The sequence below is a fragment of the Bubalus kerabau genome, chromosome 8 (genome assembly GCF_029407905.1).
Source record: "Bubalus kerabau isolate K-KA32 ecotype Philippines breed swamp buffalo chromosome 8, PCC_UOA_SB_1v2, whole genome shotgun sequence".
Lineage (NCBI taxonomy): Eukaryota > Metazoa > Chordata > Mammalia > Artiodactyla > Bovidae > Bubalus > Bubalus kerabau.
In genome coordinates this window covers 36,402,697-36,425,234 of record NC_073631.1, presented here as the reverse complement: position 1 = coordinate 36,425,234, position 22,538 = coordinate 36,402,697, and the positions used below count along the sequence as shown (strand labels likewise).

The window sequence follows — 22,538 nt, the reverse complement described above, 5'->3', positions numbered from 1 at the left end:
GGGCTCCAAAGTCACTACAGATGGTGACTGCAGCCATGAAATTAAAATATGCTTACTCCTTGGAAGGAAAGTTATGACCAACCTAGATAGCATATTCAAAAGCAGAGACATTACTTTGCCAACAAAGGTTCGTCTAGTCAAGGCTATGGTTTTTCCTGTGGTCATGTATGGATGTGAGAGTTGGACTGTGAAGAAGGCTGAGCGCCGAAGAATTGATGCTTTTGAACTGTGGTGTTGGAGAAGACTCTTGAGAGTCCCTTGGACAGCAAGGAGATCAGCCCTGGGATTTCTTTGGAAGGAATGATGCTAAAGCTGAAACTCCAGTACTTTGGCCACCTCATGTGAAGAGTTGACTCATTGGAAAAGACTCTGATGCTGGGAGGGATTGGGGGCAAGAGGAGAAGGGAACGACAGAGGATGAGATGGCTGGATGGCATCACTGACTTGATGGACGTGAGTCTGAGTGAACTCCGGGAGTTGATGATGGACAGGGAGGCCTGGCGTGCTGCGATTCATGGGGTCACAAAGAGTCGGACATGACTGAGTGACTGATCTGATCTGATCTGCTTCTGTTTTTCCTTGTCATTTCCCCCCATCTCTTCTCTAAATGCTTTCAAGCCTGGGTCCTATTCTTCCATTATGTGGAAGACAGCATGGGGATCTAACATTGTCCTGAAAGATCTAGCTGGGGCTTTAGGTAAGCAAATGGTCTAAAATTAAATATAATAATAATAATAAACTGAATCGACACTATACATGGATGACCTTATGGTATGAGAATTACATCTCAGTAAAGCTTTCTTTCAAGGAAGGATGTTAAGACTTGTGAAATTTTTATTTTAAATTCAGAAATTGCTAGTCACTGAAAAATGCCATGTTGTTTTTCCATCATCCTAATTAAGAAACAAAGGCCCCAAGTACATTCCACTTGCTTAAATCATATAGGAAGAAAGGTACATCTAAAACCCATATCACTGTATACCCTATTTTTTAATGTTATCTACATCTTACTTCTGCTATAAAACTCAGAAGTACTGTTACAGACACTGATCATTAAAACAATTTGTAATATTGAATTAAAGAGCAAAGAAAGTACTAGATAATATGACACAAAACACTAGCAAACCTTTATGATCCAACAATTTCCTAGACTCAGAGATGAAAAAGTTCCGTGGCTGGATGTCTTCTCTGTAAAAATTTCGCTTCTAAAATGCCCTTCCCTACCAGGCACTCTCTAGCCTTGACAGAAAGTTTCCAATTTGGCAAAACATGATGTTCCAGAACTGGGAAGTTCTGGTTGTTAGAACATCATTACATACAACTGGAATTTATGTTCTTTAAATATGCCTAATGAACCCAAATTTTGCCTTATGGGATAACACAAAAAGGTCTATTTGTTTTTTATTTTAAGACTTTCTTTCAAATGCTTAAAACTTACTATTGAGGAAATTCTAAGTATCTACTACATGTAGAAGAACACTGTAGGAAATTTAAATATTAGTAAGACAAACTGTTCTGAAAGAGGTTTACAAACCTGTGCTTGTAAGAGAAAGATTTACAAACTACTATAATATAAAAAGAAAATATATGAAGATACAAAAGCATCAGATTTGGAAAACAACAGAGTTGATTAGAATTCTAGTCTTAAGACGTAGCCACAAATAGCTATGACCTTAGAAAAATTATTTAATCTGATTAAGCCTGTTTTCTGATTTTCAAACTGGGTATACTAATGTCCAGTTACACAGCTGTTGAAAAAAAGAACTGGAAGCAATGCTTGAATATACACGCAGAGCAAGCATGTAGATAAACATGTAAACGACACCTGCCTCTGCTATTAACACTATCACTACTATTACTGTCATCATCATCACCATCATCATTTCCAAGAGAAACATGAAATGTCATGGTCATTCAAAGGAAAGAAATCAGATCACTTTTGGACTAGCAGGAACCATCAGAAAGATGATCACCAGTCCACCATTAGATGGGGTCTTTCCTCCAATCTGAAAAAATATTTCTAGTAACGTCAATAATATTTCATATGAAGTAGTTACCTACTTCTTTTCTCTGGAGTCTTCCCATTTCGTCAAAATTTCCTCAAGCCTCTACAGAGTACAGAACACAACACTCTGTGTTAATCGTACATCCACTTACTAATTCTCTCATTAATTCATTCAAAAGATAATTCACTACCTTCTGCATTCTGGGTACTCTACTAGACCTAAAATTTTTATATTTATTTTTTTAATAATTAAGAACACGTTTCTGTCTATGGGAAGCAGAGAGTTCAGTGAAGGAAACAGTCATCTTTACAAGTATTTGCAATAAAGTGATCTCATATCAAAGAAGACTCTAGAGAGTGCCATGGACTGCAAGGAGATCACACTGGTCAATCCTAAAGAAAATCAACTCTGAATGTTTTGGAAGGACTGATACCAAAACTCCAATACTTTGGCCACCTGATGTGACGAGCCGACTTACTGGAAAAGACCCTGATGCTGGTAAAGACTGAAGGCAAAAAGAGAAGGCGGCAGAGGATGAGATGGTTGGATAGTATCACCAACTCAGTGGATGTTAACTTGAACAAACTCCGATAGATAGTGGAGGACAGGGAAGCCTGCAGTGCTGCAGTCCATGGGGTTGCAAAGAGTTGGACATGACTTAGCGACTGAAAAACATATCAAAGTATTGCAAATGTTGATCATCACATAAGCACCAAAAGAGGTATGTACAAAATTCTGTGGGAATTCCCAGGATTTCAAGACAATCTTGCCAGATCAACGTTATTTAAGAGTGATGTATTCTGGAATCTATGCAGAATCACTCTGATTTTATTGTGCTAACAGACAGTATCTCTTTCTCATTTGGAACTAACTTGTGTGATGATGAAAGGAACTGGGAGCCACATGGTCTAGCCTTCCCAGCCATAGAGATTAACAGATGAACTAAGCAGTATAACCAGAGTAGTTCACACTACTGGACTGAATGGCTGGTCTGAGATGGGCTCGAAATTCAAGCAGGGCCAGTATTTTCAGAAACTTTGTTCAGCTCTCCTTTGATCAAATTCTGTAAGGATGACAGTGGCTGGAATGGAGATATCAGAGTGTATCTGGCACCACAGAAAAAAGCTATCTGAGAAGGAAATCAAACTGAGCCAAGAATATTGGTGAGAAAAGCAAAAGAAAGGCTTGGTAAAACTGTTTGCTCTGTGATAACTTCCCCAGTCACATGAGTCAAGGAACTCCTGCCCTGCCTGTTCCCACTCAAATTCTGAAAAGTATTTTTTTAATTCAATACATTAATTTCATAATCATCTCCAACTACAGAAGCCAAACTGACATAGTATGGAGCCTGAGTGTGACCAGAATGTGGGGGTGAGAGTAGGGAGTTGCACTGGAATACAACTCATGACATAAGCAAGTGCTAGAGTAGGCGTGCTTTCATAGCAGTGAGTGAACTTGAAATTTTAATGTGTGTTTTGTTTTTTAAAGGTTGCTTAGAACCCACATTTTACAAATGTTGCATGAGGTACACCTATATCAGATCAGATCAGTCACTCAGTCGTGTCCAACTCTTTGCGACCCCATGAATCGCAGCACGCCAGGCCTCCCTGTCCATCACCAACTCCCGGAGTTCACTCAGACTCACATCCATCAAGTCAGTGATGCCATCCAGCCATCTCATCCTCTGTCGTCCCCTTCTCCTCTTGCCCCCAGTCTCTCCCAGCATCAGAGTCTTTTCCAATGAGTCAACTCTTCACATGAGGTGGCCAAAGTACTGGAGTTTCAGCTTTAGCATCATTCCTTCCAAAGAAATCCCAGGGCTGATCTCCTTGCAGTCCAAGGGACTCTCAAGAGTCTTCTCCAACAAGTATACTAACGCATATATATGGAATTTAGAAAGATGATAACAATAACCCTGTGTACGAGACAGCAAAAGAGACACGGATGTATAGAACAGTCTTATGGACTCTGTGGGAGAGGGACAGGGTGGGAAGATTTGGGAGAATGGCATTGAAACATGTAAAATATCATGTATGAAACGAGTTGCCAGTCCAGGTTCGATGCACGATACTGGATGCTTGGGGCTGGTGCACTGGGACGACCCAGAGGGATGGTATGGGGAGGGAGGAGGGAGGAGGGTTCAGGGTGGGGCACACATGTATACCTGTGGCGGATTCATTTTGATATTTGGCAAAACTAATACAATTATGTAAAGTTTAAAAATAAAATAAAATTTAAAAAAAAAAAGCATCAATTCTTCGGTGCTTAGCCTTCTTCACAGTCCAACTCTCACATCCATACATGACCACAGGAAAAACCATAGCCTTGACTAGACGAACCTTTGTTGGCAAAGTAATGTCTCTGCTTTTGAATATGCTATCTAGGTTGGTCATAACTTTCCTTCCAAGGAGTAAGCGTCTTTTAATTTCATGGCTGCAGTCACAGTCTGTAGTGATTTTGGAGCCCAAAAAATAAAGTCTGACACTGTTTCCACTGTTTCCCCATCTATTTCCCATGAAGTGATGGGACTGGATGCCATGATCTTCGTTTAAACACATGCAAAGATTCAGTGCTTGAGATCTGAGCCCAAAAGAATGTTAACTAGTTGACTGGATAACAGACAAATATTCCTCAAGAGAGGGCATCTTTTAATATTAACAAAATATTTGATAGAGCTTCTCATTATCTCCCTGTGGATAAGACAGAGAGCTGCCGACCAAATGATACAATTAGTGGATATATGGCTAGTTTAAGAACTATATGTAAAACATTTGATTTTATAGATTTTTTTTTAATAAACATTTCACCCAGGTTTTACATAGCTCTGAAGCCTTCCCTGATTTGGTCAGAGCACCCAAAAGCTCAGACTTCTCTCCTATAGCACTAATAATAATCAGAAATAGTGACTCATTTTCTATAACAGATTATCTCTTTTTCTGAAGTCTAGACCAGACGTTCCCAAATTGCTGAGATCTTGGACCAGCAGAGTCAGAATTACCTGGGAACTTCTTAGAAATGTACATTCTCAGGCCATGCCCTGGATCTACTGAAACAGAAAATCTGGGACAGGAACCTCCAGGGGAGTCCGATGTTCACCAAAGCTGAACAACAACTGCTCTGCAGTATATGGAGACATGTATCTTCTTCTGTCTGTCCTTACTTGGCTCTGCACTCATCACTCAGCACTCTGCATATAACCAGTGCTCAGTAAAGATTCACTGAATGAATGAGTGAATGAGTAGACATTCCACATTTTTCATGATGTGAATGAGTCTATTAATCAGGATTAGAATGGTTCCAGTTACCAATTAAAATTTTCCTTAAAAGTGTACTCTATAGGCAGGCAGCATATTAAAAAGCAGAGACATTACTTTGGCAACAAAGGTCCATCTAGTCAGGGCTATGGTTTTTCCAGTAGTCATATATGGATGTGAGAGTTGGACTATAAGGAAAGCCGAGTGCCGAAGAATTGATGCTTTTGAAGTGTGGTGTTGGAGAAGACTCTTGAGAGTCCCTAGGACTGTAAGGAGATCCAACCAGTCCATCTTAAAGGAGATCAGTCCTGGGTGTTCATTGGAAGGACTGATGTTGAAGCTGTAACTCCAGTACTTTGGCCACCTCATGCGAAGAGCTGACTCATTGGGTAAGACCCTGATGCTTGGAAAGGTTGAGGGCAGGAGGAGAAGGGGATGACAGAGGATGAGATGTTCGGATGGCATCACTGACTCAATGGACATGGGTTTGGGTAAATTCCAAGAGTTGGTGATAGACAGGGAGGCCTGGTGTGCTGCGGTTCATGGAGTTGCAAAGAGTCGGACACAACTGAGCGACTGAACTGAACTGATAGGCAGGAAGCAAGCAAATAACTAAGTTTCAAAAACTTGAACATTCCTGTGTCATATGAATCATAATGCTCAAAATCTGTATACCTTAAGAGCCATTTCCCTTGATGATGCTCTCCAAGCAAGGGGATAATAAGATCCAAAAGAGCATGACAGGACAATAAGAGTCAAAAGACAGCCGATGAATGCCCTGGAAAACATCATCAAGCCACCAGCAAATTGCCAGGCTACTCAAAGCAAGAACAAATAACTCTTAAAAAGATGAAACCAGAACAAATGAAAATGTTGTAATAAAATCAGAAAATATTCAAATGGATGTGTATAATAGACATGTCTTCACTATATCTGTTATCTAATTAAGTTCACATTGCTTTTTGTTCACTTCTGAAGCTAGAAACCTCTCTCTTAAAGACTTAGATCAGTTTTTAAAGAATCAGTGATATAAAAGAGATAATTAATAAGGACCTACAGTACGGCACAGGGAATTCTATTCAGTACTCCATAATGACCTATGTGGGAAAAGAATAGAGTGGATATATGTATATGTATAACTGATTCACTTTACTATATAGCAGAAACTAATACAAGATTGTAAATCAACTATACTCCAGTTAAAATTTTTAAAAAAGAATCACTGAGTTTATGGAGTGCTGGTACACTGTTTTGCTATATATCAAAAACACAAAAAGAGCATAAGTTGTCTGTATCTGTGTACACAATATGCCTGTGGGTGTACACATGTGCCCATATATGTGTGTGTATGCATGTATGTGCACCCTGTACATTCTATACTTAATATGTGGCTCTACTTCTTTACTTCGGTTCAGTTCAGTTGCTCAGTCATGTCCGTGTATTTAAGACCCCATGAATCGCAGCACACCTTCTTTAAGCACAGGCTAACTAGATTTTATCATTCTATTCACTGACATCATTACTCACTGACATAATAAAATCATGATTTTTGAATATTTTTATTATAGCAAAAACAAGATACATTAGATAGTATATAGTATATTAGATCTTATTCATTTACGCTTCAGGAATGTTTTTATTGTTGTTTAGAGCTCAGTTTAGTTCAGTCGCTCAGTCATGTCCGACTCTTTGTGACCCCATGAACCACAGCACACCAGGCCTCCCTGTCCATTACCAACTCCTGGAATCCACCCAAACCCATCTGGCAGACAGCCATCTGTCTGTCATCCCCTTCTCCTCCTGCCTGCAATCTTTTTCAGCATCAGGGTCTTTTCTAATGAGTCAGCTCTTCACATTCAGTTCAGTTCAGTTCAGTCACTCCGTCGTGTCTGACTCTTTGTGACCCCATGAATCGCAGCACGCCAGGCCTCCCTGTCCATCACCAACTCCCAGAGTTCACTCAAACTCATATCCATCGAGTCGGTGATGCCATCCAGCCATCTCATCCTCTGTCGTCCCCTTCTCCTCCTGCCCCCAGACCCTCCCAGCATCAGAGACTTTTCTAATGAGTCAACACTTCGCATGAGGTGGCCAAAGTACTGGAGTTTCAGCTTCAGCATCAGTCCTTCCAAAGAAATCCCAGGGCTGGTCTCCTTTAGGATGGACTGGTTGGATCTCCTTGCAGTCCAAGGGACTCTCAAGAGTCTTCTCCAACACCACAGTTCAAAAGCATCAATTCTTTGGTGCTTAGCCTTCTTTACAGTCCAACTCTCACATCCATACATGACCACAGGAAAAAACATAGCCCTGACTAGACGGACCTTTGTTGGTAAAGTAATGTCTCTGCTTTTGAATATGCTATCTAGGTTGGTCATAACTTTTCTTCCAAGGAGTAAGCGTCTTTTAATTTCATGGCTGCAGTCACCATCTGCAGTGATTTTGGAGCCCCCAAAAATAAAGTCTGACACTGTTTCCACTGTTTCCCCATCTATTTCCCATGAAGCGATGGGACCAGATGCCATGATCTTTGTTTTCTGAATGTTGAGCTTTAAGCCAACTTTTTCACTCTCCTCTTTCACTTTTATCAAGAGGCTTTTTAGTTCCTCTTCAGCTTCTGCCATAAAGGTGGTATCATCTGCATATCTGAGGTTATTGATATTTCTCCCAGCAATCTTGATTCCAGCTTGTGTTTCTTCCAGCCCAGTGTTTCTCACTATGTACTCTGCCTATAGGTTAAATAAGCAGGGTGACAGTATACAGCCTTGATGTACTCCTTTTCCTATTTGGAAGCAGTCTTGTTCCATGTCCAGTTCTAACTGTTGCTTCCTGACCTGCATATAGGTTTCTCAAGGCCAAAATATTGGAGATTCAGCTTCAGCATCAGTCCTTCCAATGAATATTCAGGGTTGATTTCCTTTAGGACTGACTGGTTTGATCTCCAGGCAGTTCAGGGGACTCTCAATATCTTCTCCAGCACCACAGTTCAACAGCATCAATTCTTCAGTGTTCAGCCTTCTTCACAGTTTAATTAAAGACTAGAGTACCAAAGAATAGCATGGAGAGATAAGAAAGCCTTCCTCAGTGATGATTTTAAAGAAATAGAGGAAAACAATAAAATGGGAAAGAGTAGAGACCTCTTCAAGAAAATTAGAGACACTAAGGGAAAATTTCATGCAAAGATGGGCACAATAAAGGACAGAAATGATATGGACTAACAGAAGCTGAAGATATTAAGAAGAGGTGGCAAGAATACATAGAACTATACAAAAAAGATCTTCATGACCCAGATAATGAAGTGATGTGATGTGACGTGATGTGATGCAAAGTGAAGTGATGTGATGTGAAGTGAAGTGATGTGATCACACGATGGTGTGATCATTTACCTAGAGCCAGACACCTGGAATGAGAAGTCAAGTGGGCCTTAGGAAGCATCACTACAAACAAAGCTAGTGGAGGTGATGGAATTTCAGTTGAGCTATTTGAAATCCAAAAAGATGATGCTGTGAAAGTGCTCCACTCAATATGCCAGCAAATTTGGAAAACTCAGCAGTGGCCACAGGACTGCAATCAGTTTTCATTCAAAAGCCAAAGAATGTTCAAACCACCACACAATTGCACTCATCTCACACGCGAGCAAAGTAATGTTCAAAATTCTCCAAGCCAGGCTTCAACCGTACATGAACTAGGAACTTCCAGATGTTCAAGCTGGATTCAGAAGAGGCAGAGGGACCAGAGATCAAATTGCCAACAACTGTCGGATCATCAAAAAAGCAAGAGACTTCCAGAAAAACATCTACTTCAGCTTTATTGATTACCCCAAAGCCTTTCACTGTGTGGATCACAAAAAACTGTGGAAAATTCTTAAAGAGATGGGAATACCAGACCACCTGATCTGCCTCCTGAGAAATCTGTATGCAGGTCAAGAAGCAACAGTTAGAACTGGACATGGAACAACAGACTGGTTCCAAATCGGGAAAGGAATATGTCAAGGCAGTATTATTACCCTGCTCATTTAACTTATATGCAGAGTACATCATGCAAAATGCCAGGCTGAATAAAGCACAAGCTGGAATCAAGATTGCTGGGAGAAATATCAGTAACCTCAGATATGCAGATGACACCACCCTTATGGGCAGAAAGTGAAGAAGAACTAAAGAACCTCTTGATGAAAGTGAAAGAGGAGAGTGAAAAAGTTGGCTTAAAACTCAACATTCAGAAAAGTAAGATCATGGCATCTGGTCCCATCACTTTATGGCAAATAGATGGGGAAACAATGGAAACAGTGACAAACTTTATATTCTTGGGCCCCAAAATCACTGCAGATGGTGACTGCAGCCATGAAATTAAAAGACGCTTGCACCTTGGAAGAAAAGCTATGACCAACCTAGACAGCATATTAAAAAGCAGAGACATCACTTTGCCGACAAAGGTCCATCTAGTCAAAGCTATGGCTTTTCCAGTAATAATGTATGGATGTGAGAGCTGGACTATAAAGAAAGCTGAGTGCTGAAGAATTGATGCTTTTGAACTGTGGTGTTGAAGAAGACTCTTGAGAGTCCCTTGGACAACAAGGAGATCAAAACTGTCAATCCTAAAGGGAATCAGGCCTGAATATTCATTGAAACGATGCTGAAGCTGAAACTCCAATACTTTGGCCAACTGATGCAAAGAACCAACTCATTGGAAAAGACCCTGATGCTGGGAAAGATTGAAGGCAGGAGGAGAAGGGGACAACAGAGGATGAGACAGTTGGATGGCATCACTGACTCAGTGGACATGAGTTTGAGTAAGCTCTGGGAGTTGGTGATAGACAGGAAAACCTGGCCTGCTGCAGTCCATGGGGTAGCAAGGAGTCAGACATGACAGACTGAACAGAACTGAAAACATAAATTTAATTTGCCTTACTTAATATAAAATAAAGTTCAGCCAAGAAAAGTTTAGCTAAAGAAACATGATTCCAAATTACTTTCAACCCACCTTAATGGAGGAAGGCACAGAAACCCACTCCAGTATTCTTGCCTGGAGAACCCCCATGGACAGAGGAGCCTGGTGGGCTACAGTCCATAGGGTCACAAAGAGTCAGACACGACTGAAGTGACTTAGCATGCAATGGCTCTCTGCATATATTTTCTAAATAGAAATAGCTCTTACTTAGCCATTAATGTACATTCAACATCATACTTCATACTTCATAAATCCTTGCTCTTTAAAAGCTGTTAATGTTACTCTTCCGATTGAAATTCATAGATGCACTTCTAAATGAAAATGTCCATAATTTAAACTGTCCTTCCTTTGACCTATTCTAAGTACTTGTTATACTCTAAATATAAGAATATACTTTGTCTTAAGTATTGGGAAGTAAATTTAAAAAGCTTAAGGACTAAGGGTAAGATGAACAATTATATAAATATAAAAATTATAGATTAGAACCTAAGGACAAAAATCAACGTCATTATTTCAAAGATGCAAACACACACAAAGAATGCTGCATCACAGCCAGCTTAATCTCAGTTTCTCCTACTGACATAGACTGGTAGGCTAACTTCTTAATTAAGACAATGGCAGGTCAACTGCAGAGTTCAGGTTTGTATCCTTCCTCTGGCTAAGTGCCATTTATATGGTAATTAATTTGCATTTTCTAAATGCAATTACACAGCAATCTGCCATAATGCATCAGCCTATGGCTGCATGGCTTTTATTGACTGAACCTACTGAGTAACCAAATAATTAAAGAGAAGTTAAACATTATCTTCATTCTGTGAGTCACAGAACACATTTTAAGGCTGTGCTCTCCTGATACTAATATTCCTGAAAAAATTTAACTGTTTACAATAGCAGTAACTGACTGAGCACTCACTATGCACCAGGCCCTGTGTTAGGGAATCTTAAATTGAGTATCTCATGTATTTTCCTGGCAGCCCTATGAAGTAAGTACTGATATTATTCCCATTGTACAGATGAAAAACTCTCGAGACTTCGAGCACACAACATAGCACTAATAAGCACTGTGTGTTAGTCGCTGTCATGTCTGACTCTTTGCAACACAGTGGATCCCATGTCACCCTGCCAGGCTTCTCTGTCCATGGAATTCTCTCCCAGGCAAGAATACTGGGAGTGGATTGCTTCTCTAGAGGAACTTCCCAGCCCAAGGATCAAACCCCGGTCTCCTGCATCGCATGCAGATTCTTTACTGGTTGAGCTACCTACAGGGAAGACCTAATAAGCAGTAGATATGAAAATCAGAGCCAGAAAGGTGGGCTTAGGAGTCTAAATTCTTAAATTTCCTCTGTGCTACTTAAACACACGTGCTATATATCTGCTCATTTAACTGTCTAAGGAACAAACTGTAGTCTGTTCAAAATAGGAAAAGGGGTGGATAAATGAGGGATGTAGATGACTGAATATAGCCTGTACCTTTCCTTCCTCATCACATGGAGTGTGGATCTGGAAATAGTCTTTTGAGGTACAGGGAGGGCGCTCCATACACTCGCTGGATCCTTCTTCTGCAACACAAGAATGCATTTCAGAAATGAGTCATTTATGTTGTGACTCTATGAAAAAGACAAACATGAAAACAAGCAAACAAACAAAAAGCAGACAACTGAAAAGTAAAAATAATCTTGCCAGAAGAATGTAGGTAGAACTAGTTAGGCCTAGAGCAAATGAAGCCCTGGATTTTTATTTTTCCTAGAGCAATAAAATGTTTCCAAGGTATACAAGAAGCATATCATAGCTTTCTAAGAAAACATTAGATTTCCTTCATTATCACTGCATGTTGTAAATCTGGAACAAATTAAGTTTCTAAGTACATCTCCATGCCAACGAATCATCTAAAAGTACAATACGAATTTTTTTTAGGCAAGTATAAACATATCCAAAACAGCTACCTGGGGGTTGTGGAACAGAAAACATTATGGACAAAAAGAAAAGTTCTGCAGAAAGAGGTAATTAGAAGTCCTATTTTATCCACTAGGTATGAATTCATTTCAGGACTTTGGTTTCTGGCCCACTGTTTTCATCACATTGCATGTGTGATTTCTGGCTTATGACTGTACACTGTCCACAAACATAAATTTAGCAAAAAAGATCAAAGAGTATAAACAGGAGACTCATCTTACCTGAAAATTGCGAGTCCTCATCACACCTGATGCATTCTTTGGCTCCCTTCTCAGAATAAGTGTTTCTGGGACACACTTGGCAGATGAACGAACCTGGTTTGTCGCTGAAGGTGCCGGGCTTGCATGGAAAGCATTCTGATGTGTAGGCCACCCCTGTGTGGTAATGGGAGACACAGCATGGAGGGAGGGCCCTGTACCACCCCTGTGTGGTAATGGAAGAAAGAGCATGAAGGGAGGACACTGTATCACCCCTAAGTGGTAATGGGAGACACAGCATGGAGGGAGGGCCCTGTACCACCCCTGTGTGGAAACTGGAGACAGAGCATAGGGGGAGGGCCCAACAGCAACAAATCAGCATGTCCTTGCTTCTGCTACCAGAAGTGAAAGAGAAATATTAATAGTAAGCTCAACCCAGGTCTTTTATATACCATTAATTCAACATCACAAATGTATTTACTGTTTGTAGAGAGCTGGGATGAATACTGAATTGAACAATGAAGTATAGTGAACAGTTAAGAGATTCAGATTTGATAGAAGTATATAATCAGTGTATGAGATTCCATAGTAAGATGGCGGAGTAGAAGGACGTGCGCTCATCTTCTCCTGCGAGAACTCCAAAATTACAATTCACTGCTGAGCAACTGTCGACAGGAGAATGTTGGATCCCACCAAAAAAATATACCCCACTCCCAAGGGCAAAGGAGAAGCCCCAGCAAGACAGCAAGAGGGATGAAATCACATTTAGAACCAAACCCCATACCCACCAGAGATGCCCAGAGGGCTCAAACAAAACCTTGTGTGCACCAGAAGAGTCCTAAGAGATTGAGCCAGACCGGCCTTTGAGATCTGCCTTTGAGTGTTTGAGTGTCTCCTGTGGAGGTATAAGTCAGCAGTGGCCTGCCACAGAGGCAGAGGCTCTGGGTGCAGCAGACCTGGGTATGACATAAGCCTTCTTGGAGGAGGTCACCATTAACCCCATCATAGAGCTGCAGGAACTTACACAGGACTGGGGAAACAGACTCTTGGAGGGCACAAACAAAACCGTGTGTGCACCAGGACCCAGAGACTCCAGAGAGACTGAGCCAGAACTGTGTTTGAGTGTCTCCTGCAGAGGTATGGGTGGTATGGGTCAGCAGTGACCTGCTTCAGGGGCAGGGGTTCTGGGTGCAGCAGACCTGGGAATGGCATAAGCCCTCTTGGAGAAGGTCACCATTAACGCCATCATAGAAGCACCAGAGCTTACACAGGTCTGTGAAAACAGACTCTTGGAGTGAACAAACAAAACCTTGTGCACACCAGGACCCAGGAGAAAGGAGCAGTGACCCCACAAGAGACTGACCCAGACTTGCCCATGAGTGTCCAGCAGTCTCCGGCGGAGGCATGGGTCAGTGATGGCCTGGTGCAGGGTTGGGGGCACTGAGTGCAGCAGCACATGCATGGGACCTATTGAAGGAGGCCGCCATTATCTTCATTACCTCCACCATAGTTTGGCCTCAGGTCAAACAACAGGGAGAGAACACAGCCCCACCCATCAACAGAAAATTAAAGATTAAAGATTTACTGAGCATGGCCCCACCCATCAGAACAAGACCCAGTTTCCACCTCAGTCAGTCTCTCCCATCAGTAAGCTGCCATAAGCCCTGTATCCTTATCCTTCAGAGGGTACACAGAATGAAAACCACAACCACAAAAAACTAATCAAACTGATCACATGGACCACAGCCTTGTCTAATTCAATGAAACCATGAGCCACGCCATGTAGGGCCACCCAAGACTCACGGGTCATGTTGGAGAGTACTAACAAAACGTGGTCCACTGGAGAAGGGAATGGCAAAAAACTTCAGTATTCTTGCCTTGAGAGCCCCATGAACAGTATGAAAAGGCAAAAAGATACGGCACTGAAAGATGAATTCCCCAGGTCAGTAGGTGCCCAATATGCTACTGGAGAAGAGTGGAGAAATAACTCCAGAAAGAATGAAGAGATGGAGTCAAAGCAAAAATAAAATCCAATTGTGGATGTGACTGGTGATGGAAGTCCGATGCTGTAAAGAACAATACTGCATAGGAACCTGGAATGTTAGGTCCATGAATGGAAGTAAATTGGAAGTGGTCAAACAGAAGATGGCAAGAGACAATATCAACATTTTAGGAATCAGTGAACTAAAAGGGACTGGAATGGGTGAATTTAACCCAGATGACCATTATATCTACTACTGTGGGCAAGAATCCCTTAGAAGAAATGGAGTAGCCCTCATAGTCAACAAAAGAGTGTGAAATACAGTACTTGGGTGCAATCTCAAAAATGACAGAATGATCTCTGTTCGTTTCCAAGGCAAACCATTCAATATCACAAAAATCCAAGTCTATGTCCCAACCACTAATGCTAAAGAAGCTGAAGTTGAACAGTTCTATGAAAAACTACAAGACCTTCTAGAACACCCAAAAAAGATGTCTTTTTCATTATAGGGGACTGGAATGCAAAACTAGGAATTAAAGAGATACCTGGAGTAACAGGCAAATTTGGCCTTGGAGAATAGAATGAAGCAGAGCAAAGGCTAACAGGGTTTTGCCAAGAGAATGCACTGGCATAGAAACACCCTATTTTAATAGCACAAGAGAAGACTCTACACATGGACATCACCAGATGGTCAATAGCAAAATCAGACTGACTATATTCTTTGCATTCAAAGATGGAGAAGCTCTATCAGTTCAGTTCAGTTCAGTCACTGATCGAGTCTGACACTTTGTGACCCCATGGACTGCAGCACGCCAGGCTTCCCTGCCCATCACCAACTCGGCGCTTACTCATATTCATGTCCACAGAGTCAGTAATGCCTTTCAACCATCTCATCCTCTGTCAACTGTTCTCCTACCGCCTTCAGTCATTCTCAGCAACAGGGTCTTTACCAATGAGTCAGTTCTTCGCATCAGGTGGCCAAAGTACTGAAACTTCAGCTTCAGCATCAGTCCTTCCAATGAATATTCATGACTGATTTTCTTTACGATTGACTGCTTTGATCTCCTTGCAGTCCAAGGGATTCTCAAGAGTCTTCTCCAACACCACAGCTCAAAAGCATCAATTCTTTATAGTCCAACTCTCATATCCATACATGACCACTGGAAAAACCACAGCTTTGACTAGATGGACATTTGTTGGCAAAGTAATGTCTCTGCTTTTTAATATGATGTCTACATTGGATATAACTTTTCTTCCAAGGAGCAAGTGTCTTTTAATTTCATGGCTGCAGTGATTTTGGAGTCTAAGAAAATAAAGTCTGTCACTTTTTCCATTGTTTCCCCATCTGTTTGCATGAAGTAATGGGACCAGATGCCATGATCTTCGTGTTCTGAATGTTGAGTTTTAAGCCAACTTTTTTACTCTCTTCTTTCATTTTCATCAAGAGGCTTTCAGTTCTTCTGCACTTTCTGCCATAAGGGTGGTGTCATCTGCATATCTGAGGTTATTGGTATTTCTCCCAGCAATCTTGATTCCAGCTTCTGCTTCATTCAGCACAGCATTTCTCATGATATACTCTGCATGTAAGTTAAATAAGCAGGGTGACAATATACAGCCTTGACATACTCCTTTCCAGATTTGGAAACAGTATGTTGTTCCATGTACAGTTCTAACTGTAGCTTCTTGACCTGCATACAGATTTCTCAGGAGGCAGGTCAGGTGGTCTAGTATTCCCGTCTCTTGAAGAATTTTCCAGTTTGTTGTGATTTACATAGTCAAAGGCTTTGGCATAGTCAAGAAAGCAGATGTAGATGATTTTCTGGAACTCGCTCACTTTTTCAATGATCCAACAAAAGTTGGCAATTTGATCTCTGGTTCTTCTGCTTTTTCTAAATCCAGCTTAAACATCTGGAGGTTCATAGTTCACGTACTGTGGAAGCCTGGCTTGGAGGATTTTGAGCAATACTTTACTAGCGTGTGAGATGAGTGCAATTGTGTGCTGGTTTGAGCATTCTTTGGCATTGCCTTTCTCTGGGATTGGAATTAAAACTGACCTTGTCCAGTCCTGTGGCCACTGCTGAGTTTTCCAAATTTGCTGGCATATTGAGTGCAGTACTTTCACAGCATCATATTTTAGAATTTTAAATAGCTCAACTGGAGTTCCATCACCTCCACTAGCTTTGTTTGTAGTGATGCTTCCTAAGGCCCATTTGACTTCGAATTTCAGGATGTCTGGCTCTAGGTGAGGGATCACACCACTGTGGTTATCTGGGTTATGAAGATCTTTTTTGTATAGTTCTTCTGTGTATTCTTGCCGCCTCTTCTTAGTATCTTCTGCTTCTGTTAGGTCCATACCATTTCTGTCCTTTATTGAGCCCAACTTTCCATGAAATGTTCCCTTGGTATCTCTAATTTTCTTGAAGAGATCGCTAGTCTTTCCCATTCTATTTGCATTGATCACTGAGGAAGGTTTTCTTATCTCTCTTTGCTATTCTTTGGAACTCTGCATTCAGATGGGTATATCTTTCCTTTTCTTCTTTGCCTGTCACTTCTGTTCTTACACAGATATTTGTAAGGCCTCCTCAGACAACCACTTTGCTTTTTTGCATTCCTTTTTCTTGGGGATGGTCTTGATCACTGCCTCCTGTACAATGTCACAAACCTCTGTCCATAGTTCTTCAGGCACTCTATCAAATCTAATCCCTTGAATCCATTTCTCACTTCTCATAAGGGATTTGATTTAGGTCATCCTAAATGGTCTAGTGGTTTTCCCTACTTTCTTCAATTTAAGTCTGAATTTGGCATTAAGGAGTTCATGATCTGAGCCACAGTCAGCTCCCAGTCTTGTTTTTGCTGACTGTATAAACTTCTACATCTTTGGCTGCAAAGAATATAATCAATCTGATTTCGGTGTTGGCCATCTGGTGCTGTCCATGTGTAGAGTCTTCTCTTGTGTTATTTGAAGAGGGTGTTTTCTGTGACCAGTGTATTCTCTTGGCAAACTCTACTAGACTTTGCCCTGCTTTATTCTGTACTCCAAGGCTAAATTTGTCAGATACTCCAAGTATTTCTTGACTTCCTACTTTTGCATTCCAGTCCCCTATAACGAAAAGGACATCTCTTTGGGGTGTTAGTTCTAGAAAGTCTTGTAGGAGTAGCTCTATACAGTCAGCAAAACAAGACCAGGAGCTGACTATGGCTCAGATCATGAACTTCTTATTGCCAAATTCAGACTTAAATTGAAGAAAGTAGGGAAAGCCACCAGACCATTCAGGTATGACCTAAATCAAATCTCTTATGATTATACAGTGGAAGTGACAAATAGATCAATGGATTAGACCTGACAGAATGCCAAAAGAATTATGGACAGAGGTTTGTGACATTGTTTAGGAGGCAGTGATCAAGACCATCCCCAAGAAAAAGAAAAGCAAAAAGCCAAAATGGTTGTCTGAGGAGGCCTCACAAATAGCTGAGAAAAGAAGAGAACCAAAAGGCAAAGGAGAAAAGGAAAGATATACCCATTTGAATGCAGAGTTCCAAAGAATAGCAAAGAGAGATAAGAGAGCCTTCCTCAGTGATCAAGGCAAAGAAATAGAGGAAAACAATAAAATGGAAAAGACTAGAGAGCTCTTCAAGAAAATTAGAGACATTACAGGAACATATCATGCAAACATGAGCACAATAAAGGACAGAAATGGTATGGACCCAACAGAAGCAGAAGATATTAAGAAGAAGTGTCAAGAATACACAGAAGAACTATACAAATAAGATCTTCATGATCCAGATAGTCATGATGGTGTGATCACTCACCTAGAGCCAGACATCCTGAAATGCAAAGTCAAATGGGCCTTAGGAAGCATCACTATCAAGAAGGCTGGCTGTGGAGGTGATGGAATTCCAGTTCAGCTATTTCAAATCCTAAAAGATGATGCTGTGAAAGTGCTGCACCCAATATGCCAGCAAATTTGGAAAACTCAGCAATGGACACAGGACTGGAAAAGGTCAGTTTTCATTCCAATCCCAAAGAAAGGCAACGTCAAAGAATACTTAAACTACCACACAATTGCACTCACACACAAGCAAAGTAATGCTCTAAATCCTCCATGCCAGGCCTCAACAGTATGTGAACCGTGAACTTCCAGATGTTTAAGCTGGATTTAGAAAAAGCAGAGGAGCCAGAGATCAAATTGCCAACATCCATTGGATCATGGAAAAAGCAACAGAGTTCCAGAAAAACATCTATTTCTGCTTTATAGACTATGCCAAAGCCTTTGACTGTGTGGATCACTACAAATACCAGACTACCTGACCTGCCTCCTGAGAAATTTGTATGCAGGTCAAGAAGCAATAGAACCGAACATGAAGCAACAGACTGGTTCCAAATAGGAAAAGGAATACGTCAAGGCTGTATATTGTCATCCTGCTCATTTAACTTATATGCAGAGTACATCATGAGAAATGCTGGGCTGGAAGAGGCACAAGCTGGAATCAAGATTGCTGGGAGAAATATCAGTAACCTCAGATATGCAGATGACACCACCCTTATGGCAGAAAGCAAAGAAGAACTAAAGAGCTTCTTGATGAAGGAGGAGAGTGAAAAAGTGGGCTTAAAATTCAACATTCAGAAAACGAAGATCATGGCATCCGTCCCATTACTTCATGGCAAATAGATGGGGAAACGATGGAAACAGTGACAGACTTTATTTTCTTCGGCACCAAAATCACTCTGTTGGTGACTGCAGCCATAAAATTAAAAGGCGCTTGCTCCTTGGAAGAAAAGTTCTGACCAACCTAGATGGCATATTAAAAAGCAGAGACATTACTTTGCCAACAAAGGTCCATCTAGTCAATGCTATGTTTTTTCCAGTAATCATGTATGGATGTGAGAGTTGGACTATAAAGACTGCTGAGCACTGAAGAATTGATGCTTTTGAACTGTGGTGTTGGAGAAGACTCTTGAGAGTCCACTGGACTGCAAGGAGATCAAAGCAGTCAATCCTCAAGGATATCAGTCCTGAATATTCATTGGAAGGACCCATGCTGAAGCTGAAGCTCCAGTACTTTAGCCACCTGATGGATGAACTGACTCACTGGAAAAGACCCTGGTGCTGAGAGAGATTGAAGGTGGGAGGAGAAAGGGTTGATAGAGGATGAGATGGTTGGATGTCATCACCAACTCAATGGACATGTTGAGTAAGCTCCAAGTTGGTATGGACACTGTAGCCTGGTGTGCTGTAGTCCACAGGGCCGCAAAAAGTCCAACATGACTGAGTGACTGACCTGAACTGAATCAGTGTATAAGCTCAGCTATCAAAACAACTTCATTAATCAGAAATGGAGTAAATTCTGATTCCTTCCAATTCTGTACCATTCTCTTCTCTCTGTGTCTACCAGTTCCCTTTTCCTCCACTGCTCACTAGTTACATACAGACAAGACCCACAAGACCCAGGGAAAAGCTGACTTTTCTTCAGGTTTGTAAGTCCAGGTATCACCAGCAGATGTCCCTATAACTAATGAGTTAGCTTCACAGGAAGAAGCACACTTATACCATAGTAAAATGTAAATCAAAGTTAAATAGAAGAGAAATCACTGCTTTAAGTAAAAGTAGCTCTGATAATGAACCATGCCAGAGCATACTGTCCACTCTCAGGAGTCAGAAAATGCAGTTGGTTAAGAGAGGCAAAAGGTGTAGGAGACAGGCCAAGATATTTATTTCACTTATTTTTATGGATACAGTCATGACCTGTATAAGTACTATGCCAGCACAATGAAGTCTTCTTGAATGAAGAGTAGGTTATTAATAAAGATTGTTTTCTTTTATTTCAAGACACCTACAATTGTCATTATTTTTACTTTCTACATTTCTAATTACTTCTAATTACTTCTAATTACAGATTAAATAATTCAGTTTAGGGATAGGAAAAACAAACAGCCAACTTGCCAGAAATAAAACCAGGGTCTCTAGGCCAATATGATGCCTAACCTGCTAATTTTTGTCCCATATCCCCTTGAACCAGCGAAACCAACAATGTAGTCAATATTTTAAATGGGATAGGCGACTACTAAAAGAGACAGATGTGAAATACCTTCAATCGTGATATTTTTTACCAACACTGGCTTGACTGCCTTGGAACCCATAAGGATGCCTGTAGTTCTCCAGTACAGTATGTTTGTGCCTGATTTCAACATTACCTGTAAAGAAAACACAAGACACTCAGGTCAGATGAACCATGCTACTTCCAACCATACCTATATCAAAGTTAATCCCCTATACACTTTTCAACACATTGTAATGAAACACGATTATCTGGAACCCACAAATTTAAATCAACTACTTACTGAGACTTAAGCTTTCCTTAAATTCACATTTTGTAAAAGAAAAAAAAAAGTTTGCCAACCCCAAAAATACAGTAAAGAGGGAGGAACAGAAAATTCTTCAAGCGTGGAAGAAGATAAAATGAATTTCAAATCATGTGCATGAAGACTTGGTTTATATTTAAAAGACTCAATTTAGATTGTGAGAGGCACTTAGCCCAATTACATACTGATTGCTGTCACTATTCGTAAGTAAATCTCTGGGCTCTGAAAACAAAAAGGTAATAGAATGAGTTTGCTTCCTTTTAAAATTCCTTAACAAACAACACTGCAACAGCAACAAAAGAAAAATAGGACTGTTCTTATAGAATAGTCTGATTTGACTCTATGGCTCCAGAATGTAAATGATACAATGTCTAATATTTGCTTCCTTTGCCACCAGAACATTTTTATCAAATTACTTTTCCTATCAATTTCATGCTGATTCAGTCAAGTAAACTAATGAAATTAAAAGATGCTTACTCCTTGGAAGGAAAGTTATGACCAACCTAGCCAGCATATTAAAAAGCAGACACATTACTTTGTCAACAAAGGTCCATCTAGTCAAGGCTATGGTTTTTCCAGAGGTCATGTATGGATGTGAGAGTTGGACTATAAAGAAAGCTGATTGCCAAAGCATTGATGCTTTTGAATTGTGGTGTTGGAGAAGACTCTTGAGAGTCCCTTGGACTGCAAGGAGATCCAACCAGTCCATCCTAAAGGAGATCAGTCCTGGGTGTTCATTGGAAGGACTGATGTTGAAGCTGAAACTCTAATACTTTGGCCATCTGATGCGAAGAGCTGACTCATTGGAAAAGACTCTGATGCTGGGAAAGATTGAGGGCAGGAGAAGAAGGGGATGACAGAGGATGAGATGGTTGGATGGCATCACCGACTCAATGGACATGAGTCTGGGTGGACTCCGGGAGTTGGTGATGGACAGGGAGGCCTGGCGTGCTGCGGTTCATGGGATTGCAAAAAGTCAGACACGACTGAGCGACTGAACTGAACTGAAGGGTGTTTTGCTTTCTCATTTGCCACCCTTATTCTTCTATGGAGTCTGGCTGGGCGAATTCAAGCAATATAAAATTAAAACATATCTGACTACCTCACCCTGCCAGAGAGTCAGAAAAGCAGTACGTTAAATACTCTTCCTTTGTATTAAGTCTTTATAAGTGAAGAAAGCATATTTGCTGCCAAGGGTTACTTGTACCTTCAAAGCCCAGAGGACTGAAAGCTTAGGTGAATGGATCTTAATTGGTACTAATATCACTTCCAGGCATACAGATCAAAAAATTACTCTGAAAGGATGCATTATATTAATCACTCAAGGATGAGGTATCTGCTACAACACAAAGGCAAGGATGGATGGTCACTTATTGAAACAGTGTTCAATCTACATGGCAGGCACCATGTTAGGCCCTCCCTATGTATCCTCTCAATGGACATGAGTTTGAGCAAACCCCGGGAGATAGTCAAGGACAGGGCAGCCTGGCGTGCTGCAGTCCATGGGATCACAAAGAGTCAGACGTGACTGAGCCACTGAATAACAAATGTGTCCTCTCATTTAACTCTGCAAGATTGGTCCTATTTCTCATATAAACTATTAGAGTCAAAGAGACAAAGTCAATTGCCTAAAGAAACACAACGACTATAAACCAGAGCTGCTGCTGTTGTTTAGTCGCTATTTCTAATTCTTGCAACTCCATGGACTATAGGCTGCCAGGCTCCTCTGTCCATGAGATATCCCAGGCAAGAACAATGGAGTGCTTTGCCATTTCCTTCTCCAGGGGACCTTCCCGACTCAGGGATCAAATTAGGGTATAGTACTTTACCACACTGTGTTTG

General features: G+C 40.9%; 1 protein-coding gene across 5 annotated transcripts in view; it reads right to left on the bottom strand.

The window, feature by feature from the left end:
* Nucleotides 1-22,538, bottom strand: part of ELAPOR2 (endosome-lysosome associated apoptosis and autophagy regulator family member 2) — a 215,511-nt gene that overhangs the window by 52,049 nt on the left and 140,924 nt on the right. For all 5 annotated transcript variants that reach the window (XM_055590066.1, XM_055590062.1, XM_055590063.1 and 2 more), the window contains 3 exons: nucleotides 20,423-20,528; nucleotides 12,379-12,531; nucleotides 11,675-11,763 (listed from right to left, as the gene is read on the bottom strand). In XM_055590066.1, the coding sequence (XP_055446041.1) occupies nucleotides 11,675-11,763; nucleotides 12,379-12,531; nucleotides 20,423-20,528 (348 nt within the window). The remainder of the gene's footprint in view (nucleotides 1-11,674; nucleotides 11,764-12,378; nucleotides 12,532-20,422; nucleotides 20,529-22,538) is intronic.